The 26,056-nt window shown below is 37.7% G+C and overlaps 1 protein-coding gene and 1 pseudogene across 1 annotated transcript in view; both read right to left on the reverse strand.

Annotated features, from left to right (window-relative positions):
* The window catches only part of EYS (eyes shut homolog), a 1,675,061-nt gene that overhangs the window by 12,135 nt on the left and 1,636,870 nt on the right, over nucleotides 1-26,056 (reverse strand). The window contains 1 exon segment of the mRNA XM_063097631.1: nucleotides 18,057-18,229. Coding sequence (XP_062953701.1) covers nucleotides 18,057-18,229 — 173 coding nt within the window.
* LOC134378155 (spermatogenesis-defective protein 39 homolog) lies at nucleotides 3-1,624 on the reverse strand (annotated as a pseudogene).

The following is a 26,056-nucleotide window of genomic DNA, read 5'->3' on the forward strand; positions in this document are numbered from 1 at the left end:
AGCTACCTGTGCCCAGGTGCTGGTTTCTGTCCCAAGAGTAACAGGCACTGCCTGTTGGTGATGGGCCCAAATGATTTAATGCTGTAACTCTCCCAAAGAAGAAGAGCGCTCTCTACTTTCACAGGCAGGAAAGGAAGGAATAAATCAGGTTTCAGGGTAGCTAATGCCACTTGATTCTTCCATTGACTCTGTGAGCTGTTGAGAATGGCATCGATCTTCTCCTCTTTAGATCTTACCTCTCTTCTGTATGCTAGCAACTGCTGATGATCCTTCGGGTCCCAGCAGGTATCAATGACATCATGGCACTTGAACTTAGTGGCTAAGATTAACTTTGTGTCCCCATCTTCCACCAGATAGACATACTCCTATCTGCCCTCTGGACAGGGGCACTGTTGTGCAAAATTTCCACAGCCCAATGGAAGCCAATGGGTGCTGTCTTCTTGGAATAGCCCCGCTAGATCTTTGTGGTGAAGAGGCCATCTACATCATGCCAGGCTCGAAACTTGGCATGAGTAGCCAGGACTGTCAGCACATACTGTTTTTCTGGGATCTTAAATGTCTTCTTCAGATTGATGGGACTGCTGAATGTCCTCTCAGGCTCCATGTAGTGATAGAAGTAGGAGTAGAGAAGCATCACTAGTGGCATGTTGAGGATGGAAGTTTTGCGGGGGTGCTTTTGGAAGATCTCAGTCTGTCCTGCTAATTCTAGATGTCAATCATTTGCCTCAATAATGATCTGATGTTCCAGGAGTGTGTAATGGTCTTCTGTTACGTACTAAATCATCTGCTGAAAATGGAAAGCTAATGCAGATCTTAAGAAATTCCTTTCATTGTTCAGGGTCCTGAATGTTCAAATGCTCTCTATAATGAAATAGTGCAAGCTCTTCTGTTCTATCTAGGAACCTGAAGAGGTATAAAAGCAACTTCTGAACCTCTATACACAAAGGGAATGGGATGTCTCAGAGCAACCTGTTGCACCTCCAGCTTTCAAAAGAGGATTTCTTTGCTCAGTATCCTCTTCAGGAAAGTTAGAACTGCAGTAATCACATTTGCATCATGCATGCTTACTTCCTCTTCTAGGAGCTGTAGCTTGTCCTTTGAGGAGTGGAATCTTCCTAGTGAGCAGACCTTGACCTTCCAGAGGTGTTGCAGTGTATCCCTGGGGCTTTAGTCATTGCCGTAATCCCTGTACTCCTCTTTGGGTCTCCCCAGCTTTGGAGCATAGCTTTTGGCAGTTGTGTCCAACAGAGCATCTAAAAAGGACCGGAAACTTCCAGGTTTAGTTCTGCCTCTAAAAAAGCTGCTCAGGGAGTAGGTAGAAGTAGGTTTGGATAGTTATGCATAGGAGGAAAAGCTGTTTCAGTTCTTCAGCTGTTCATGCCCCTCATGGGTTGACCCGCTATTACCAGCAGTCTCTTTGATGGACCATGAGATACTTCCCACAGTTTCCCTACTGTGGCTGACTCACTCCAGATCATCATCATCATCCATGAAGTCTCAAAGGCTATTCACTGTCCACTTGGATTCCTTTGACTATGAGCTCATCATCTTTATCATTAAAGGTGAAAGGCTTGAATTTGGAGCTGTTCCAATACTCCTCCTCATCACCCTTTGTCCAATTCATCTCTTCCACACCAAGCCTTCCCTCTCAGGACAGTGCCAGCCTCTGCCATTGCTGGACGAGCCTTTTTAGTCAGACTGTGTAATAATCTTTATTAATTTCTTTCTTCTCCTAGCTTTGGGTTTACTGTGTTCTTTTCTGTATTTTATAAATGACTTTTATCTTTGACTTTTGACAGTTTGATTATTATAATTTGTATTGGTGTGGTTTTCTATGTATTTGTTCTAATTAAAGTCCTTTAAGCTTCTTGATTCTGTATATTCATTTCTTTCCTCAGATTGTTTTGGCTGTTATTTCTTCATTTAAACTTTCTGCCCCTTCCTCTTTTGTCTCGTGAGATTTCCATAATGTGTATATTGGTTTGCTGTACCATTTAAGTCCCTTAGACTTTCTTTGATTTTCTTTTTTCTTTTTTGTATTTTATCTTCTGACTCAATAATTTCAAATGACTTGTTTTCAAGTTCACTAATTCTTTCTTCTGCCAGATTAACTCTGCTGTTAATTCTCTCTAATGAATTATTCAGTTTCAGTTATTGTATTTTCCAGCTATAGAATTTCTGTTTGGTTCTTTTTTTATAGTTTATTTTTCTTTGTTGATACTCTCATTTTGTTTATACATAATCTTCCTGATTTCTTTTAGTTGTCTGTGTTCTTTTTCCTTAACTTCTCAAGATCTTTATAATAGTTAAGTTCCTTGTCAAGCAGTTCATAAATCTACATTTCTTTAGCGTTGGTTTCTGTAGTTTTATTTTTCTTGTTATTTTGATGGAGCCACATTTCCCTGTTTCTTTGTTTACCTTGTAATATTTTGCTGGGATTTGGGCATTTGAAAAAACAACCCCCTCTCCCAGTCTTTGCTACTGGCCTTGTGCTAGGGAAGACTCTTTAATCAGCCCAGCTGAAAGACATCTCAAACCTTTTTTGATATCTTTTCCCCTCTCTCATCTGCCTGTAGAACTGCAGTCCCAACATTCTGCTCACCTTTATTTTCTAGTGCCTTCTGGACTCTGGTGCCAATCTTGTCAGCACTCTGAATAAGGTGAAACAGAAACTAGTTCCTCAGACAGCCCACAGACAAGCCAGAACATTGGACCCATGGCCCACCCTTTAGTTTCTGTCCCAAGGGAGGAGACCCAGTGTAGATCTCTCCCCCTTGCTCTACACTATACTGCATAGGGGGAGGGACACTAATGGGTGTGACTGTTTTACAATGGCCTTGGTGTGGTAGCTTCTTAACTGTTCTCTACAGTTCTCACAGAGGCATTCTAGTCCCAATATGATTGTTAATTTGGTGTCCTCTTAGGGAAAGGAGGGCCTGCTGTAGCTTTCTAGTTTATCTTGCTGACCCAAATCTCTGCTTTTAAAGCAAAAATTTTTCTTCCAAATCTATTTTTTTTTAACTTTTATTTTGTCGATATACATTGTGGTTGATTATTGTTGCCCCTTACCAAAACCTCCCTCCCTCCTCCCTCTCCTCCCTCCCCCCAACAATGTCCTTTCTGTTTGCTTGTCATATCAACTTCAAGTAATTCTGGTTGTTATATCTTCTTCCCCCCCCACCCCGGATTTTTTTTGGTGTGTGTGTGTGTGTGAATTTATATATTAATTTTTAGCTCCCACCAATAAGTTAGAACATGTGGTATTTCTCTTTCTGTGCCTGACTCGTTTCACTTAATATAATTCTCTCAAGGTCCATCCATGTTGTTGCAAATGGCAGTATTTCATTCGTTTTTATAGCTGAGTAGTATTCCATTGTGTAGATGTACCACATTTTCCATATCCACTCATCTGATGATGGACATTTGGGCTGGTTCCAACTCTTGGCCATTGTAAAGAGTGCTGCGATGAACATTGGGAAACAGGTATACCTTCGACTTGATGATTTCCATTCCTCTGGGTATATTCCCAGCAGTGGGATAGCTGGGTCATATGGTAAATCTATCTACAATTGTTTGAGGAACCTCCATACCATTTTCCATAGAGGCTGCACCATTTTGCAGTCCCACCAACAATGTATGAGAGTTCCTTTTTCTCTGCAACCTCGCCAGCATTTATCATTCACAGTCTTTTGGATATTAGCCATGCTAAATGGGGAGAGATGGTATCTCAGTGTGGTTTTGATTTGCATTTCCCGAATGCTGAGTGATGTTGAGCATTTTTTCATATGTCTGTTGGCCATTTGTATATCTTCCTTTGAGAAATGCCTATTTAGGTCTTTTGCCCAATTTTAAATTGGGTTATTTGTTTTTTCTTGTAAAGTTGTTTGAATTCCTTGTATATTCTGGATATTAATCCTTTGTCAGATGTATATTTTGCAAATATTTTCTCCCACTCTGTTGGTTGTCTTTTAACTCTGTTAATTGTTTCTTTTGCTGTGCAGAAGCCTTTTAGTTTGATATAATCCCATTTATTTATTTTTCTTTTGGTTGCCTGTGCTTTGGGGATCACATTCATGAAGTCTGTGTCCAGTCCTACTTCTTGCAGTGTTTCTCCTAAGTTTTCTTTAAGAAGTTTTATTGTTTCAGGGTGAATATTTAATTCTTCAATCCATTTTGAGATAACTTTAGTATATGGTGAGAGGTATGGGTCTAGTTTCATTCTCCTACATATTTATATCCAGTTATCCCAGCACCATTCTCTGAAGAGACAGTCTCTTCCCCAGTGTATAGGCTTGGTGCCTTTGTCAAAGATCAGATGGTTGTAGCTGTGTGGGTTGATTTCTGCATTCTTTATTCTATTCCATTGATCAGTGTGTCTGTTTTTATGCCAGTACCAAACTGTTTTGGTTATTATAGCTTTGAAGTATAGCTTAAACTCGGGTAGTGTTATGCTTCCAGCTTTATTTTTTTTGCTCAGCATTGCTTTGGCTACACGTGGTATTTTATTATTCCATATAAATGTCTGGATAGTTCTTTCCATTTCTGAGAAAAATGTCTTTGGAATTTTGATGGGGATTGCATTGAATTTGTATATCACTTTGGGTAGTGTGGACATTTTCACTATGTTGATTCTTCCAATCCAAGAGCATGGGATATCTTTCCATCTTCTTGTATCCTCTCTAATTTCTCTCAGCAGTGGTTTGTAGTTCTCATCATAGAGATTTTTCACATCCTTGGTTAACTCAATTCCTAAGTATTTTATTTTTTTGGTGGCTATTGTAAATGGGCATGCTTTCTTGATTTCTCATTCTGCATGTTCACTATTGGAGAAAAGAAATACTACTGATTTTTGTGTGTTGATTTTGTATCCTGCTACTGTGCTGAAATCATTTATCAATTCCAAGAGTTTTTTTGTAGAGGTTTTAGGCTGTTCAATATATAGGATCATGTCATCTGCAAACAGGGAGAGTTTGACTTCATCTTTTCCAATCTGGATGCCCTTTATTTCCTTCTCTTCTCTGATTGCTCTGGCTAGTACTTCCAACACTATGTTGAATAGGAGTGGTGAGAGTGGGCATCCTTGTCTAGTGCCTGTTCTTAAAGGAAAAGCTTTCAGCTTTTCCCCATTCAGGATGATATTGGCCGTGGGTTTGGCACATATGGCTTTAATTATGTTGAGATACTTTCCCTCTATACCTAACTTATAGAGGGTCTTTGTCAAGAATGAGTGCTGAACTTTATCAAATGCTTTTTCAGCATCTATAGAGATGATCATATGGTCCTTGCGTTTGAGTTTATTAATATGGTGTATCACATTTATTGATTTGCGTATGTTGAACCAACCTTGCATCCCTGGGATGAATCCCACTTGATCGTGATGAATAATTTTTCATATGTGTTGCTGTATTCTGTTTGCTAGTATTTTAGTGAGGATTTTTGCATCTATATTCATCAAGGATATCGGCCTGTAGTTTTCTTTTTTGGTTATATCTTTACCTGGTTTTGGTATCAGGATGATGTTTGCTTCATAGAATGAGTTTGGGAGATTTGCGTCCGTTTCAATCTCTTGGAATAGTTTGTAAAGAATCGGTGTCAATTCCTCTTTGAATGTTTGGTAGAATTCTGCTGTGAATCCATCTGGTCCTGGGCTTTTCTTTGTTGGGAGCCTTCTGATAGCAGCTTCAATCTCCTTTATTGTTATTGGTCTGTTCATATTTTCTACGTCTTCATGGTTCAGTTTTGGGAGCTTGTGTGTGTCCAGAAATTTATCCATTTCCTCCAGATTTTCAAATTTGTTGGCGTATAGTTGTTTATAGTAGTGTCGAATGATTCCTTGTATTTCAGATGAATCAGTTGTAATATTACCTTTTTCATTTCTAATTTTTGTTATTTGAGTCTTCTCTCTTCTTTCTTTTGTTAGCCATGCTAATGGTTTTCAATTTTATTTATCTTTTCAAAAAACCAACTTTTTGATTCGTTGATCTTTTGAATTGTTTTTTGGTTTTCAATTTCATTCAATTCTGCTCTGATCTGAATGATTTCTTTCCGTCTGCTAACTTTAGGTTTGGATTGTTCTTGTTTTTCTAGTTCTTTAAGGTGAAGTGTTAGGTTGTTCACTTGCCACCTTTCCATTCTTCTGAAGTGAGCGTTTAATGCAATAAATTTCCCCCTCAATACTGCTTTTGCAGTATCCCACAGGTTTTGGTATGATGTATCATTGTTTTCATTAGTTTCAATAAATTTTTTGATTTCCTGCTTGATTTCTTCTTGGACCCATATATCATTAAGTAGAATGCTGTTTAATTTCCATGTGTTTGTATAGTTTCCAGAGTTTCATTTGTTATTAATTTCTAGTTTTAATCCATTGTGGTCTGAGAAAATACATGGGATAATTCCAATTTTTTTGAATTTATGGAGACTTGCTTTGTGACGTAATATGTGATCTATCCTGGAGAATGATCCATGTGCTGATGAGAAGAATGAATATTCTGAGGTTGTTGGATGGAATGTTCTGTAGATATCTGCCAATTCCAATTGGTCTAGAGTCTTGTTTAGATCTTGTGTTTCTCTACTGATTCTTTGCCTAGATGATCTGTCTAATATTGACAGTGGGGTGTTCAGGTCCCCTGCTATTATGGTATTAGTGTCTATTTCCTTCTTTAGGTCTAATAGAGTATGTTTTATAAATCTGGCTGCTCCAACATTGGGTGTGTACATATTTATGATTGTTATGTCTTCTTGATGGATCAGTCCTTTTACCTTTAAGTAGTGTCCCTCATTGTCTCTTTTTATGATTTTTAGTTTAAAGTCTATTTTGTCCGATATAAGAATAACTACTCCAGCTCGTTTTTCTTTTCTGTTTGCATGGTAAATCCATTTCCATCTTTTCACTCTTAGTCTATGTGAATCTTTATGCGTGAGGTTGGTCTCTTGTAGGCAGCATATAGTTGGGTCCTCCTTTTTAATCCAGTCAGTCAGTCTGTGTCTTTTGATTGGGGAATTTAAGCCTTTTACATTAAGAGTTGTTATTGAAAGATGTTGATTTATTCCTAGCATTTTATTGGTTGTTTGGTTGTCTTTGGTGTCTTTTGTTCCTTGTTTTCTGATTTACTGTTTGGTTTCTGTGTTTGTTGGTTCCTTAGGTTGTAGATAGCATTTTTGTTTGTTTGTTTTCTCTTCATGAATGCCATTTTTATTACACTAGTGGGTTTTGATTTTTCTTGGGTTTTTATGGCAGTGGTAGTTATTTTTCAGGAACCAAACCCAGTACTCCCTTGAGGATTTCTTGTAAGGGTGGTCATGTGGTAGTGAACTCCCACAGTTTTTGTTTGTCTGAGAAATATACTATTCGCCCTTCATTTCGGAAGGATAGCCTTGCAGGGTAGAGTATTCTGGGCTGGCAATCTTTGTCTTTTAGTATTTTGAATATATCATCCCATTCCTTTCTAGCTTTTAGGGTTTGTGATGAAAAGTCTGATGTTAGCCTGATTCAGGCTCCCTTATAGGTGATTTGACGCTTCTCTCTTGCAGCTTTTAAGATTCTTTCTTTGTCTCTGAGTTTTGCCAATTTGACTATAACATGTCTTGGAGAAGGCCTTTTTGGGTTGAATACGCTTGGAGATCGTTGAGGTTCCTGGATCTGAAGATCTGTGATTTTTCCTATACCAGGGAAGTTTTCTGCCACTATTTTGTTGAATATGTTTTCAATGGAATCTCCATTTTCCTCCCCTTCTGGAATACCCATGACTCGGATATTTGAGTGCTTAAGGTTGTCTGTTATCTCTCTCAGATTTTCTTCAATGTCTTTGATTCTTTTTTCTTTCTTTTTGTCTGCTTGTGTTATTTCAAACAGCCCATCTTCAAGTTCAGAGGTTCTCTCTTCAACTTCGACAAGCCTGCTGATTAAACTCTCCGTTGTGTTTTTTATTTCGCTTAACAATTTCTTCAGTTCAGCAAGTTCTGCTACATTTTTTTTTAGGACATTGATTTCCTTGCACATTTCCTCTTTCTGGTCCTGTATACTTTTCCTCATTTCATCATGATGTCTAGCTGAGTTTTCTTGTATCTCATTCAGTTTCCTTAGAATTATCACTCGAAATTCCTTGTCAGTCATTTCAAGGGCTTCTTGTTCTATAGGATCTAGAGTTTGAGATTTATTAATTTTTGGTGCTATACTTTCTTGATTTTTTGTATTTCTGGTATCTTTTTTTTGATGTTTATTCATTGTGGCAGGGGGTTTCACAGTCCACCAGTTTGAGACTCTTGACTAACTAAGATGTTGCTGTGGTTGCCAATTTGGTATGGCTACCTCCGTGACTGCTCAGTTGGCCTCTAGTGCCTTGTGTGTGTGGTTGCCTCGGGTCTTGGGCCTCTCCAGGGAGCCACCTCTCTGGTCATCTTGGACTCTGCTGGGCTGCTGGATCACGGGGCGTTACCGCAGGGTGTGTGGTCTCTGCTGAGCTTCCACTTCTCGTGCAGGACTTCTCCCTGTTCTGTGCGCTCTGGCCCGGGCTGTTGGATCACGCAGTGGCGACCCCACAGGGTGTGTGGTTTCTGTCGAGTCTCCACCTCCCCAGCTGGACAACTCCCCACTCTGTGCGCACTGGGCTGGGCTGGGACGTGTCTTCTGCAACCCTTGTCTATCAGCTGGGCCTTCAAGACCCTGCTCAGCACCACCTCACCCAAGAAGTCTACCAGGTTTCTGCTAGGCGCAGACAACTGGTCGCTCTGGGTGCCTTTGTAGCACTGTGTAGATCTTTCTCAGGACTTGTCACCTTCCTCCTAGTATCGTGGTTATTTGTGTACTTGTCTTATCTCCCACAGCAGAGTGTGAGCTCCTTGGGGGAGGAGCCTGCAGCACACGGTTCACCTTTCAATCCCCCTGGCATGGACCGAGTCCGGTGCCCGCCCGCAGTCAGATCTCCGGCAGGTTCAAGCGAACTCGGGAACTCTCCGACCACACTATTCCTAACCAGAAATCGGTTAGGCGTTTTTCTGAACTGGTGGCTGCAGAGATGGTATCTGCCTCCCGGTAACAGGAAGTTTACCAGGGGCTGGAGCCCAGGGTGTGGTGGAGTGACAGTCGGCCTAGCCCGTACTTCCTTGCCCTCCCGACACTGGCCGGGGACACCCCACGCCACCAGCCCCACCAGAGAACCGTGGAGGGAGTGGGAGGGGAGGCTGGCCCGCAGGCCCCGGGAAGCCCCATGCCGGGGCAAGCAAGTGGGAAGGCTCAGTGAGGATCCGAGCTGGGCAAGGAGGACAGGCTTGGCTGAGCTGGGCTGGAGCCGCCACCACCTGAGAAATTGGAGGCAGGCCTGGGGCTGGTGAGTGGCCTGGTGGGGCAGGCAGAAGCCGGGAGGGCATCCGCCCCCCGAGCAGGGCTGGGCCGGGGGTCACTCACAGGCCTGTGCTAGGTCGGGCGCCTCCCTCTCTGCCTCTGCATCGTCACCGTCCCCGTTCTCGGCCACCGCCGCCTCGAGCTGCTCACTCAGTCCCGCGGCACGGCTCGGGCGCTCCCAGGAATCTTCTTTTATGCCGGCCTGAAACCTCAAATCCTGAATAGGGCAGCTGGCCGCCTTCAGTGTGGCACCAGCCTCTGGGATCCTGCCAGCATCAACAGCAGCCCCGGCGCCATGTTCCCTGTTTAGAGACTCACTTTTGCAGCTAAGAAACAGTTCTTTTCCTGCTCCATACTTCAAAGCTGTTGCCTGTAAATGAGGCAGTCTCTCCTGCCAAGGGCAAAGTGGTGGTCAGCCCCCACGACCGGCCACCAGCAGCGGTCCTCCCTTAAGAGATGGCAAGAGGAAGGTCCATAAGTTTCTCGGCTGCCTAAGGCCCAGTGGCCCCCTTATCCACCTCAGCTACTCCGCACCAACCACTGCAGCCACTGCCATCTTAGGATCCTCCCCAAATCTAAATCTCTAAAAGTTTTCCCTCATGCTTTAAAAATTTAAGCAAATGTTTATCTTGGATGCAATAATTCTGCATATTTTAGCACATCCGTTTAATCACTTTAAATGGGACAAGTTCTAGTGAAGGTTATTTGCTACCAGGTCATCCTGTTCTCAGTGGTGGACCTCAAGATTTCTAAAAGAGAATAGTTTAATTCCCAGAGCATTGTTCTTCAAGATGGACTCAAAGCATAGTCTAATAAATAAATAGCTCTCTATCTCCACATACTAAAAGCTTATGAGTTTGATTCTCACAGATACACAGCTTTGTTCTCAGCAGATTACAGGACTATCAATTTTATGTTCTCAATTTCATTTTGTTTAATGACAAACATTTTTACTTTAGTCACAGCTGTTCTATTTTACTATAGCTATGTTCTCTTCAGTTAGTAGAGAAAAAGAGATAAAAATTGGTGGATCTTGGATGTGACCAGTGCCATTGTGCACACAATAAGCACAAAATAGCTGCCCACCTTGTCTTGCACTCCAGCACCAAGCCCCTCCCCCCTTCCCTTTACGAGAAGCCTTGTGAGTTCTGCAAAACAGGAACCTTTTTGCTTCTTCAAGGAAGGGCGCAGTTCTCCACCCTGGTCACATAGCTTTGGCATTAGCATAATGTCCCTCCTTGATGGTTTCAGCCAGCCTTTGGTGCTCTCTCACCCCCACATCTGGGGCTGTCCTCCACTTTGAGGGCAGCCCAGCAGATTTTCTTTTCCTTTAATAAAGCTTGATTGGTACCTGGCATCTCAGCTCACTTTCCTTCAAAAATAATTTAAGACTTTTTGTAGAACTGATTAATCTATTATTTGTCTTTAGGTCTATGGTTAAGTGCATATGATTTCACTGTAGCTTCTCGGCATGTAAATTCTCCCTTATAGCTTTTTCACAATAAGAATCTAATGGACAGAAAAGAGCTCTTTTTCTCCTAAACTATGTGAAGTTTTAAAACGTTACCTCTCATTTCAACTTAAGCAATTGAAAGAAAGTGAGTTGAGATGATGGGTACCATTCAAGCTTTATTAAAGAAAGAAACCTGTCGGGCTGTGCTCAAAGTGGAGGACAGCCCAGGGCTGCCCTGAAAATGGGGTCAGCACCTAACATAGGGCAGTGGGAGATTATGTTAGCTTTTGGGTGCAAAATGTACGGGGGGAGGGACCATTCGGTTCATGTAACTGGGTGGAGAACTGCGCTGATGCAGAAGCTGCAAAGTTCTAAGTCAGGAGGCTTCTTGTAAAGAGAAGTGGGGAGGGGCTTGGTGCTGGAGTGGAAGACGAGGCCGGCGGCTATTTCGTGCTGGTGCTTATTGTGTGCACAATGGCTCCAGCCACGTCCAAAACCCATCAGCAATTTGACAAATTTTAGATGAACTAGGTACACACCTTGTTATTGTAGCAAAAATAAAAGCTAAGCATATTTTCTCTTTGCTGGAGGCATGAATTATTGTCAGAGTCTACTGGGAGTTGTGTGAATGAGCAATTGAACTTGTTGGCTAATTGCTAACAGAAGGAATGGTTAGGTATCAATTACTAAAAAAAATAAAATCATTCCTTTAGGCAGACTTTCCTCAGCACCCAGATGGATAATGTGGAACAACTCTATTCAGCGATTTAACTTACTCAGTTATTTGAGTGGCTATTTTGTTCTAAATGATCTTTGGAGACCCATCAGGTTGGAATATTGTTTAAAAATGAATTATTCTACAACATCACATGATTGTTTTATGATAGTCAGAGACATCTGGTGATTCCTGCTCTCAGATCTTCTAGGATGAGGTGATCCATTCCATGTTTTAAGGAGCAGAATTTGGGAATTTAAATACATGCCAATTTAATTTTCATAATAAAAGTATCAACCTTATCACCTATAAATCCATAAAATAAAGCACATAACAATCCTTTCAATCAATGACTAAGATACCTAGACTTCTAAAGGAACTTTAATTTTTAATTTTTTGCTATGCTTTGACTATCGAAAACTTGGCTGACACAATTTATATCCAAGAGTAACAGTGTAACAAAAATGTTAAATAATTATTTCCCTAGACACTTGACTATCACTCTAGTAGCATTCCAGATAAGAAAGCTCCTTTATTAATTTAGCTTATGACATAAATATTCTTATAGAACTATTACTTAATACTATTCCCTTAGCCTTTATTGTGTATCAATATAATAAATAGCCATATACAAAATATCTCTTCATTTTCTAGATTATCCTCAAAGATAATATATATTATGTTGTTTAATTCTTTTTTAAATAAAGTAAATCATGCTCAGTACATTTTTATTAGAGTTCAGTGCCACCAGGATATAGTTCTCTGTCTTTGATGTGATGACTGGTATGCTTTCTTTTATTAGGCGATAATGGAGTGGCAACCTGTGGTATTTTATGTTTTACTTAGACTGCCCAGAAACCCCAAACTAGCTTTATATTCAGTTGCATGCCATGTTTTAGATTAGCCTTGTTTTGTCTTTCTTGTTTTTCCCTTCTGGTCCCTTTTTTATTCTTCCCTTCCCTACTCTTCCCTTTCCTTTTCTTTTTTTCTTTGCTTTCCTTGGTAAGAGGACATACATACATACATATATATATATCGTCTTTTATATATATATATATATAATATGAAATATATATATATATATCACCACTCTTTTGGCTACTTTGAAAGTGTATATGTCTTTTACTGTGATCTCTCTCTTATGCTATTTGGAAGTGTTGTAATAAAGTCAGCCATTGAGTCAAATAAATTGTATAGGAAGATATATGACTGTTTAGGAGTATCAAAGGTTTATTTACGGAAGATTCTGGGAGACTCCTTTGGTTATGTGCATGTGTCATCCAGGTTTTAAGCCTTGAATAATCCAATTCATAGGCTTTAATTGAGCTCTATCTATATGAAAGTCATCCGCTCTAGCTCAGTAAGCAAGTCCTGATGATTTTTTTAATCCAGTGTTCTTCTCATCTTCTCACAGGAATTTTAATAATTTAGACCTTACCTGGCATAAATTTACTTTTCAGATGGAGGGGTGTGTCGGGCCTTAAAAACTAAGGCCACCTTAAGTGACATTACAAGCGGCTCCATTATGGGCCCACAAGGGCGTATTAACGTGGCAGCCTAAGATGGGCACCGCGAGGAAGTAGGGTGGGAGTGTCTGCAGGAACCTTGCCTTAGCCCTTATTGGCCAAATATGCGCTTCCACGCTCGTGAACACTGCGTGATTGCAATAGCTAGGCATTGAGACAGGATGCATGCTCTTGACCTTTAAGAAAACCTCCCCTCCCCATCTACCTATAAAAGCAAGTGCTTGTGTGATAATAAACGGAACTGCTCCACAGGACCCCTGCTGTGTCTGAGTGTCCTTTAAACTGGGCTGGTTGGGGCCGGCGGTGTGCTCACCTCTCTTCATGGCTCTCTTCCCCCGTCTCCTTCCAAAGGGAAGAGGAGGGAAAGAGGAATCTGGGCCATTTGCTCGCCCACCAAAAGGAATGAGGCTAGGGCTGTTCGGGTCTGCCGGTGGCAGACCCGACAGGGGTGTACTCACATATGCAAGTCCACACTTCCATTCTTCCCATGTTTTGCTGAAGTTCTCACTTTTGGGAAAGGAACCTCTCCTACCTATGTGAGTTTGCTCAGACCTTACCCATCCTTTGAAACCTAATTTAATTCCATTGCTTTCTAATGCTCATTCAGGTCCTGCTAGCCAGAAGTAATGCACTTATTGTGTACTTTATCTAGTAATTAAAGCATTCAGTACCATGGGATATTTCTTGCTCTTTTCTCTGAACTGTCATCTAAATTATACAGTTTAATTTAATTTCACAGACTTTTGCCTGGTCTCCACCTAAATTGTTAGCTTTGTGAAAGGAGGGAAAAGCTCTTTGAAAGTACTATCTTATAGTGCTTTAAATCTCTCCATATTGCCTGAGTTGTTTCCCCATAAATACTATTTAAACGTAATAATCTACTGTGACTCTATTGAGGTTGTTTTTTAAATTTTTTTTTAACGAGGACATTTTATTTGGTCATTTTGAAAAGTTTATGTCTTTACAATGGTCATAATAGTTTGAAAAATCTTAAATAGAGGTTTGCTTCAGAATCTATTAAAAGTAACCCATATTTTTAAAATGAAAATGATCAAAATATCTATGTGGACATGGCCTCCATTTAACCCAAGTGTAATCTAATGCTTTTTTCCTTTCTCTGTGGGAGGGAGCTAATATTTATGGAGTGCTAGTTAAATGCTAGGCACTGTGAAAGCCTCTTTATTTTATTGGCTCCTCTTCATAACTTTTATTGGGGTGTGCTAGGAGACTCAGACAAATTCTGCATCTCAGACTATAGTGCTTTGTTGATTATTTGCCTTGTGATATTTTTTGGCCACTAGAAGAGCATAGCACTGGAAGGCTTGCTTTTCTATTTTTCTTAATATAAATTTTATAGATTTTAACAAGATGTCGAAATAATGAAATATTTAGTCATCTCTATATCTTCCACTATATTCATGAACATTTTAGTTTGTCACTTTGTAATATTTTGATTGAAAACTAGGAGTCTGCTTCTCAGTTACTCGAATTAAAAAGTAAACTTTGTGATTGGATCTCATCACTGTCAATGATCTTAGGTTAAAAGAAGGTGGGCAGATCTGTCTCAGGGGAAGTAGCAACCAACTTTGTTCATAGAAATTGATTGTAAACAGACATTATTTTTGTCTGCCTTCTTAGAATGGGGGACAGGGTACTTATAACAACAAATAAAATATTTAGAGAGTGGAAACTTTAGCAAAGAGAGCTAAAAATCCAATGTGAGTGCTTTCGCTTACTAATGTTATCTTGAATGGAAAATAAAAAGGACTTCGTTGAAGAAAAATCTGTAGATATCTATTAACTTTTCATTCACTGCCTCATAAAAAGTAGTAATCATTAATTTAGGACTTGAAAAGAAGAATGGAGTCTTCCCAGACTTTGGCCAAAAATTATCCTAAAACAGAGATTCTTAAATATTCTCTTTCCATACCTGAGAAACCTGATGTTCAGGGAAGTTAAGTTACTTTTCCAAAGACCAAGGTTAGGAAATGAAAACAGTGTGTTTCTGTCTACTAAGACTCAGTTGCCACATCTATTCCTTTAGATGCTCTAAAAAGCTTGATGCTCATATAAAGTTCAGAATTATTATGTATAATTCACTTTCTCCCTGAATTTCCCTTAGCAGGTTGTATTGAAGAGTGCAGAAAGAAGACTAAAGTAAAACGTATGTTCATAGGAATCATAGATAGTGCCTGATTATTTTTTACTTTTTATGACTGTTATAAAATCATAGAGGTAGAGAATCTAGTACACATGTAACTACATCCCTATTAATTATCATGATGGAGTTGAAAGTGGGGAAATAAAGACTAAAATTTATTTTTTTTCTATGAAGAAAGCATGTGTATTACTTGCTGTGTTCCCATATGGCCAAATGCACTTGAAAGTGAGTATCCCAAAACAGGAAAACACAGTAATGTTTCCTGAAACTGCCATCTATTGTGCTATGGACCAGTTTCAAGGATTGGTCCTAAAACTATTATAGGTAGTGGTAGGAGGACTTGAAGAATTGAACTTCTCTATTAGCAAGAATTAATTTCAATGGAAACCAGGGGCTGGTTGGGCCATCAAGTATTTGTGGCATCAGAAAAATGTTTAAGTAGATTGAACATTTGCCTGTTCATTTAAAATGCCAGCATGTGCATGGGTTTCTTTACCTTAGGGAATGAGAAATGAGTGAAAGGAAAATTACATTCGGGCTGGGAAAAAATATTAAAAAATTGAAACAGTTTCAATATTTTCTAGGCTAAAAGCTAATGCAGACATTATGAAATCTAACTTGTCTAAATGTCAATGATGTACAATTTAGTAGTATCAAAAGTAGTCCAAGAAAAAAAAATAATTTATGACTAATCTAGAAGAAAATGAATTGAGAGGAGATTTTATGATTCAGAAAAGGTCATATGTATAGTTATAAGTGACAAATTATATCAGGAAATACAACTCTAACACAAAGAAATGAATAAGTAGGCAAGATTTGAGTGTGTGAGAAAAGAAACTGGACATATTATCTATCTTGCAAAATGTTTGTGAACCAGAATTCTGCTATAATATTTTAAAGACTACTCTGGATTGCAAAATATTCTAACCAAATTCTTATTTTATAGCATAGCAGTGTGTATCTTTGGTTAATTTTGTGTTCAGAATTTTATGAGGGTGTCACAAATTTTTGGCACCTTTTATCAAACTTTGTAGACTCTTTCTATGAACTAATCTCATTACTCTGTCTTTCTGTCTCTCTCATCTGTCATCTCTTTATGTACCTATACTATCTATTTGTATACATACATACATTCACACAAACTTTGGGTTAATCCCCTAAACTTTCATTATTTGAGCCATTAAGCTTCAAAAATCTGGCTTGCCCTATTGTTAAATTCACTAGCCCTTATACTACGTGTTCTATAATTTCATTTAGTTTTTAACAGCTATTCCTTTGGGAGTAATAGAGTTGCTCATCTTGGTAAAGTTTTGAGTACTTTGCTTTTCACTAAAGAACTATTTTGTGAAAAATATTACAATGAGTTTTTATTATTTTATAGCTGTTAAGTTGGAATGTTCAACAGATTTTTTTTTCTTTTTTTGCTCTGCACTATCTGGTGGGTGCTAGAGATTGAACCACAATAAACAAAAACAGTCTTGGTTACTGTCCTCAGATCTATGACAGAGAGTCAGAAAAGTCTTCCCTAAAGTAGCAAGATCTGAGTTGAGATCTGAAGGATAAGTTGTTGTTTGCTGGGTGTAGAGGCGAAGATGAGAGGACTTTAGGCAGAGGAAAAAGTATGTGCAAAATCCTTACTCTAGGAAAGAGCGTGACATATTCTAGAAACTTAGAACCACCATTTCTTAAAGATCAAGATCTGTCCCTAATATCATTGTGGAAGAGACTGATTTCCATAAGCCAGACATAAAACTCCATCTCATAGTCACACTTTAAGGCATGATTTAAAATTTCTTTCACTAAATCACTAGTATTCTAACCCTCAGATGTCTTCATTTATCAACAGTTTTTGATTCTTGGAGGAGAGTTAAACATGCATAGAATTTCAAGAATATAGGAATAAAAATGTTTTCATTAATATATTTGATAGTTATCTGAAGGGGATTAAATTTGTTCTAATCACACATGTGGTTATAATATTATGACAAAACCCCCAAATAATGCAAAGGTGGATATGGGTATAGCACAATTAGAGATTAGCTCCTGTACTCTTTCTGTCCTAGCCTCTCTGTTCCTAAGAAGGGGACGAGGGAGCTAAAGCTTTATCTTCTACGTAGAGGGTGAGGCAGGATAGAGAAATATATAATCCAGCCTCAGGAAGCCCAGAGAAGGCAGGTGGGTCCCTATGTTCACCTATTTTTCTGGATTAATCTTTCCATATTTCTTAACAAGGAGTTTCCTGGATGCCCTGCTGCTGTTCTGAAAGCTCCAGGTAGGGACTGAAGGGAAGATAACTCAGTTAAGTACCCTTAGCATTAGCTACAGCCCAGATGGGGAACACCTAGGGGACTGCTGAGCTTCTTCAGAAGCAATACCATAATTTTCCCCAATGGTTAGGACTTTATTGCTCATTATTGTTCCCACTGGACTTGGGGCCATCTCACCCCTCAAATTTCTCTTCTTTCCCTCTGCCTTATATATTCGTGAGAGTTTAGAGTCAGATGGAAGGTGCAGAAAGGAGAAGCTCAAAGACAGAGTCTTGTTCTGGAACTGAATTATGAACCTAAGCTCATTTGATTTAACTGCATTTAGAACATCCAGAGCATCTAGACTTAACAGATGAAGATTTTAGAGTTAATAAATTAAAGCAATACTAAAAACTGTATTACTGTAGCTGTACTATTGCATTTTGAGTACTATCCTATCTGTGAAATATAATATCAAGTATAGTAGGGAGAGAGGAGAATGGACTCTACTTTTGTTGTATATCTTTTCTTTGCTTTCCAAAAAGAAAACTGACTTTGCAGTTCTAAAATTTAGTCAAATTTGTAGACAGCAAAATTGGTTGAAATTTGCCTCACCTTGTTCACAGTAGATTCCAGTGGTTCCAAGAGGACAGTAACAGGTGTATCCATGAGGCAATGAAATACAGGTTGCTCCTTTGCTACAGTGGTGTGGAGGGTCGTGTTCAGGATCACAGGTGGAAATCGTCTCTGTGCAGAACACTCCTTTCCACCCAGTGGGACAGTTGCAGCTACCAGTTGAAAGAGAACATGGCATGATTTGATTACTTAAAAAGAGATGGATATTCACCTGTGTATTGCCCATATGTTAACTTGGCAGTTCCAACTGAGGTTCCAAAAGATCAAAGTCAATTGTGATTCAAACTGCCAATATCCAAATTGTCAAAAGAAAAGAGTTAAGAACTGATTATAGGATTACTGGACTCCACATCAAGAAATTAGAAAGAAGGTTTGGGTCCCCCATACCAGCCAGCCACCAAAAAAAAATAAAATAAAAAAATAAAAAAAATAAAAATAAAAATAAAAATAAAAAAGGTTCAGAATATGGAAATTGAAAGATAATTTTATGAGAATTATTTCTTTGGACAAAACCACATTGTAAGTCCCTCTCCCCACTCCCACACCTGAGTGAATCCCAGGGAAGGGATGTCACACTCTTAAGAACATCAGCTTGAGGACATGTAAAATCAGACATAGAAAAAAGAACATATAAAAATGTCCTCCTGGGGAGGAAGTTGAGGAGTGATGGGGAATACGGAGTTGGAAGAGAGACCTTGTTTGGGTTTAGAGCATAATATTGGGAGGGGCCCAGCAAGGGAATCTCTGATGGATCCACCAAAAGTAGAGTTGCTGGATAGAATGTGGAGTGCCTGGTTAAATTTAAATGTCAGATAAACAATGAATAATTTTTTTAGTTTAAGTGTATACCGTACAATATTTGAATTTCAGGTAAGCAATACTTGAGAAATACTTCTACTAAAAATTATTTGTTATTTATCTGAAATTCAAATGTATCTGGGCACCCTATATGTATTTTCTTTTCTTTTTCTTTTTCTTCTAAATCTGCCAACCTTACACTAAAGGGCACATGAGAGAAAGGGTTAGCTTTATACTCCTGCTAGGCCCAGAGAAAATTAAACCATCTGAAAATAGTGCTGGTCAAAGAAGCACATTCTGGGAAGGGGTGTGGGGTATAGGGTCAGAAATCACTAGCATGGAGAAAGCAGCAGATCATACCTCCTTCCCAGACTTTTCATTCATGTTGTAGAACCTGACTGGGTTTAGGGCAGCAGTCTTAAAGAGTGAAGTGTTGATTAGTATATTGAAGTGAACCCTTCAAATCAATGAATTGAAAGTATATTTGAGAATTAAAATGCCTACTAGTTAAGTAGAAGCATAAAATTCAACAGGCCTCCCCATGTTTTAATCCAGGACCAGAAAAAGGTTGAGTCCCCCTTAGCAGGTTTAAAAAGAGTGGGAAACGAAAGTAAATTTACTATAGGAATATAGCCATGGGTCCTGGGTTGCATTTGTTTGCTCCCAATTCATTACAATGGTCTTTATTTACTGGTAAACCATAAATATAGACGATATTAATAGCACTGCTGAGGTTTTGGAAAAGCATCACCAATGTGCAATTTCTAATGTGAGCAAGTCAAGATAAGTCAGATGGAAAACCTAAGTATCTTTAACTTTGTGTTTTCTTTAGTCTGGAAGAACCCTCACAGATTCTAAGGACTAAAGGCAATTTGTATATTCCCTTCTAGGTGAGTCAAACTGTGATACACATTGTATGCCACAGAGAAGGGAGGTGACGACAATGATCACTCTTTCTGCAAACATTACTAACAACCTTTATCATTTTACAGAAATAATAGGTAAGAGCATCAAAAAATTGAGATTAAACAAAAAAGAAGAAAATAACATTCACTCACTCTAACCTCTGACCACAGCAAGACTATTTTTAGGTCTTAGCACGTATCTTTCCACTACTTTCTTTAAGTAAATTTTAGCATTATATAGTGTTTTATATCTTTTTAGTTTAAAAGGTTTTATTATGAAATACATTATGCATAACATATATATGTACAGTTCAAAGATTAATGGTGAAATGAACATCTTCGAATCCACCACTGAAGAAACAGGATTTCCAGAACCTTGAAGGCCAAAAGTGTGCCTGTCCTAACATCCTCCTGCTCCCTCCCCCAGGAACTGGCCACTGTCCTGAAATTTGAGATAATCATTTCCTTGATTTTCTTCTTAGTTTTAGTTTTCAGTTTTGCCTGTTTTAAAACTTCACATAATTGTAATGATACTGTATAGATTCTTCAGTGACTGCCTTTCACTCAGGATTATGCTTTTGAGATTCACCCATGCAGATGTTGTGCAGCTGTTGTTCATTCATTGTCATTGCAATATGTCTTGATGAACAGAAGTTCATGATTTTTGTGTAGTTAAAATTTTAATATTTTATTTTATGGTTTGCATTTTTTGTGACTTATTTGTGAAATTTTTCCCTGTTCCAAAGTAAAAAAAGATGTTATGTTATTTCCGAAAACAATTACGGTTTTTGCCTTTTACATTCAAGTTGATATATTTGAAATTACTTTTTGTTTGGTATGGGGTAAAGATCCAATTATAGTTTCCCAAATGAATAAGCAAAAGTCCTAGTACTCCTTACTGAACAGTTCATTCTTTTCCACTGATAATCATGTCCATGTATGCATAGTCCTGTGACTCTCTCTTCTGTTCCATTAGTCTACTGGTCTAATCTTGTGCCAATATCACTGTCTTAATTTCTCCAGCTTTATATAATAAGTCTTGATGTCTAGGACAGCAAGATCTGTTACTTTGTTTTTCTGCCTGCTCTTTCATATACTTTCACTTCAACTAGTCCCAGTTTCAAGATAGGCAAATTTCCTTGATTTCTCCTTGTGTAAAACTAGGTTTATTTCTCATTTATGCTTACACTGAGGGGGTAGCTGTTTGGTGTTCTGGGGTGTGAGGAGTCTCCTATTAGGTTCCCCATCTCAGGCAGTCCTTAACCTTAAAGTCAGGTCCATTGTAACCTGTGCAGCCCTCAAAGGCCAAGTTCACATAGTTTCTAGGTTTCAACAGGAACTCTTAGGACAAACACCGATTTTGGTGCTTACTTTCTAGAATCTTGTTTTCATTTCATTTGGACTCTGTAAATGTTTTGTTTTTACTTCAAGGTAACAATGTTCTGAAAGTACATATTTTATATTTTATTCTGGTTCAAATATTTTCATTTGGAAATGTCATTTAGGATATCTAACTTCCCATAATTCCACAGAGAGAACTTCCTTATAAATAATCATTTAAAAAAACATACAATCTTTAGAAACATCTTTCCATGCTTATTAACTTCTCTTCCACAACCCTATATTTAATGGTTGAATATCATTCCATAAATTAATAAAACATAGTTTATTCTCATAGTCCCTTGTGAGATATATGTTTTTAATTTTTCACTTTTTATAAACAATATTGTGGTAAAAACTCTTGTAGCTAAATCTTTGTGCATATACATGATCAGTTCCTTAGGATAAACTCAAACGTTATTATGACTTCTAGGCTTTGGATACATATTCCAACTTGCCCTTCATAATAATTACATCAATTTATATTTCTATTATCAGTGTATGAAAATGTCCCTAATATAATAAATTTGTAAATAACTGAAAATATGAAATATTTTTACAGGCTTCTTGTTCTTTATCAACCAAATAATTATTTATTAAAATAGAAATATTTGCATGCAACACATATTTATCAAGAACACACTCATTTCAAATTCCTATTTTTTCCTTCATTATTTGGTTGGCTAATCAAATTTGTCTCACCAAAATTCATTTTTTTAATCATTTTTTTTAGTATTTATTATGTGCATAGCACTATGTGGGCAGGAGATATGTAAGGCATGAGTTCTGGCTCTCAGTGAGATGAGGCATGCTAGGGAAAGCAGCACTAGACTGAATATGCTGAGGAGCTGAGTGAATGGCACAGAGAGGTGCTGCTGAACCCAGAAACCAGTATGGGGAAAAACTCAGTGGATGAAAACATAATTGACATGACCAATGCATGTTCACTGATCCACTGTTAGACTTTGGTTGTAGCAGAAATTTAAAACAAAAATTCTTGTCTATTTCAAACTTATGATAGAGGCACAAGGCACAGACATAAAAAGACAAAAACAAACAAAAAAGTCTCTGGGGATATTGCCATTTCATTAAATAGGGTGTTTAGATGGGTCATAATAAAAGGAAACTTATACTCTTGTTGCATCTAAGTTAATAGTTGTGCAAAAAAAAAGTTTGAAAAATCGTATAGCGTTCTTCAAAATGGAATCATACAGAATTAATCTGCTACAAACTTACACATGATTTTAATCAGTTTTAACATTACAAAGAGTGTAAAATGCGTAAAGACCTTTTACACGAAAAATAGAACAAGTTACAAATTTCACAAAAGAAATAAAACTCTAGTCAAAAATTCTTATTAAAGAATTAAAGAATTTTTAAATAAAAATAAAACTAAATTTATTACATTTTTAAATGATAATTGCACCACCTAGTGGTTCATTTTTATCTACTTGAAAAAAGACTAAGTGAAAACCAAAATTAGTCTCACTGCCTTATAGACAGGCCTTGAAATAGTAAAATATTTATTTTATTTATGTATTTTAAAAATAAATTGTATTGCATATATTTAGGTTAGAAAACATGATGTTGTAGGAATAAATATTATTTTAATATTAAAAATAGCTTAAATCACATTAAGCATATACAGCTGCTATAAATTTATTTGAAAAATAACATCTTAAATAAGCTAGAACCTCATAAAGTTCCTCTCAGAACTTTTAAATCTGAAACAATTAGATATATATTTAGAGATTTTAAAAATTACTTTTAAATTTGGTATAGTACTTTCTTACATTATATTTTAAGATAGATTTTTATCAGAATAATTTTGTGCAAGGCCAGATTTTTCTTTTTGTTCCCTTGTTTCTTTAGCACCCTGTGAAATGTAGATAATAAAAAAATTTCAAATCTTCACTCATTATTCTCTACTTTGGGTGCTATTTTTCTAACCCCTGAAATAAATTCATTAACATTTCTTCCTTTAACCACATATATACTACTCTGCCCGAAGGAAGCATAGGTTTTGGAGAAGTATGAGTGTGAGGTAGGGCATCCATATAATGGGAAAAGTAAAAACAAAACAGAGAGTAGGTATGTATGCATTTAAAGAATACTTATTATTATTGTTTTTTACATGCTAGGTATTTGCCACTGTGCTTGGCACTGAGATTCCACAACACATAGGCTCCATTTTTGACCTAATGGGCTTGCTGTTTTCTGGATGGGTCAGATAATAAACAGACAATTTTAGTATGGTAGGAAAAGTGCTAAAATAGGTATGGGAGCCCATAAGGACACCTAAGCAATTTTAGTGAGTTCAAGGTAGCCTTCTAAAGTGAGATTTGCCTACTTGAATGCATGCATTGAGGAGTAGGAGCAATAGATTAGACTGGAAAAGGAGACTAGTGCCCAAGGACTTTGAACAACAGGCTGAGATAATTCAACTTTTAACTGACAGATCTTTGGGAAATTACATGAATGATGAGGCACATTTAAAAAATATTAATCTGGTATGTATAGGATGGCCACATGGTATAATAATAAGCTTTCTAATGATGTAACTTTAACCTTAGTGGAAACTAACTGTATTGTCGCTACTAAAAAAGAGACTGGCGACCTTTTTTTGTAAAGGGCTAGTGATGGAGTTTGGATGTGTTGTCCCCTCCAAAACTCATGTGGAAATTTGATCTCCAGTGTGGCAGTGTTGGAAACGGATTGAGTCATGGGGCGGATCCCTCATGAATGGATTAATGCTCTCCCTGAGGGAGGAGGGGTAGTGAGTGAGTTCTCGCTCTATTAGTTCTCTCTCCCTCTCTCTCTCCTTCCTCTCGCCATGTGATCTGCTTGTAACGCTGGCTGCCTGCCACTTTTCCACCATGAGTAGAAGCAGCCTGAGGCCCGTGCCAGATGCAGCTGTCCCAGAACTGTAAGCCAAATAAACCTCTTTTTTTTTTATAAATCAGCCAGTCTCAGGTATTTCTGTTATAGCAACACAAAATGGACTAATACAGCTAGACAGTATGTAGTTTTGCTTTGTGGGCCATATAAGCTGTCACAATAACTCAACACTGTCATTGTTGAAAGCAGCCATAAAAAAATGTTGTGGCTGTGTTCCAATAAATTTTATTTACACAAACATGTAGTGGGCTCTATTTAGTCCTTGATCATATTTTTCTTGAGGCCTGCAATTGACCATTAGTTCCTTGGGAGCAGAGATCGGGTCTGTTTTTGTCTCTATTGTAGTCCTAAGACCAAAAACAGTACTTGGCACATTGTAATTTTTCATTGAATATTCAGAAAATAAATAAGTAAATGAATGAGTCATAGTTGGGATAAGGAAGTGGATAGATGCAAAAAGATCTGAATAGGAAAATAGCTGTGGGGATAGAAAGGTTAAAGTAGATGTGAAATTCATTTTTTAAGACTGCTAAGTGTGTTGGTATGAAAGAGGAGAGATCATAGTAATGACAAACATTTATTGAGGCTTACCATGTGTCAGGCACTTTTTGAAGTACTTTAAATGTATTAACTCTTTTAATCTTTTCTATGACATTATTAGGGAGATACTATCATCATCCTGATTTTGCAGAGGAGGAGCTTGAGGAACAGAGAAGTTAAGGCTGGTAATGGATGAAGGAGTCCATACTTTAGCCATCATTCTGTATCTCTATCTTTTAGAAATCTCTGGGGTTTCAGAAAGAAGGTGGCACCATTAGTAAGAATAGGGACATTCAGATATATATTATAAAAGGAAATTATAAAGAATCCACTTTTTAGGTAGACTGAGTTGGAAGTGACAGCAGATGACAAGAAGGTTTTGGGGTTTTTTTTGTTTGTTTTTTCTATAAGCATCTTGTGACATGGCCCTTAAACTTGATGAGAGTAAAGGATATAAGACATATTTGTGAATTAAGTAGACTAGCAGGCAAAGGGCTGAAGCCCATGGCATGCACTATACAATCGCTAAGAATATTCAAAAGACACAGAAGAATCACTGATATTATATAGAGAACTATTTTCTTATTTCAAGACCATTCTAAAATATATCTTTATATATCTTTAATTGTCAATATATAAAGAACAGTTTGTGGGTTCCTCTGCCTCCAAACATGCAGAGATGATATAAGAAAATGTTAAATGCTTAAGAAATACAAGCAATAGCTGGTCATGATGGCAATCGAGAATTGAGTATTGGAGGGTGTTTTTACTAATGTAGTTTATTATTTTACTTCTGTGGATTTAGAATAGAGCTGATTTGAATTCCTAAATTGAAGATAAATTGTTTAGTTATTACTGTCAATTTTACAGATCATCTACGGGCTGAGTTTTTCTCATTACAATAGAAATTCAACATGAAGAATTTAATTGTCTTGTGATTAGGCAATTTTAAGACTGCTAGAGAGTTTAGGATGAACATGGACATATAAAAATTAACTGAAAGTGAGATGATGGAAGATTTAATATTCTTTGTTTGAATAACACTTAAACATTATTTCCTTACTTACTAAATGTTCACCAAAGAGGGAGTATAGAACACCACTGCACTTCGTTACCAGGCTAAATACGAAACAGAAAACACAGTCTTGCCCTTACAAGGACTGGATATTTTATTCAGAACAATGTATTTGTATGAAATATATATGATGTATATAAAATATAATATTCAAAGTTTATTAAGGCTTCGCTTTAGTGCCAGGCACCATTTGAAGTATTTTTATGCAGTAACTCATTTAATTACCGTATTAACTCTATGAGATAAATACAATTATTAGTCCTCAGTGTGCAGATGAGAAATTGAGACTTAGAAAAATATAAACTCTGCTTAACCTACTTTTTAAATTTACCTATCAAATATGGATTCTGACTGCTTTGGATAACAGATTCTTCTGTATTTGT

Source organism: Cynocephalus volans, chromosome 5 (genome assembly GCF_027409185.1).
Source record: "Cynocephalus volans isolate mCynVol1 chromosome 5, mCynVol1.pri, whole genome shotgun sequence".
NCBI lineage: Eukaryota > Metazoa > Chordata > Mammalia > Dermoptera > Cynocephalidae > Cynocephalus > Cynocephalus volans.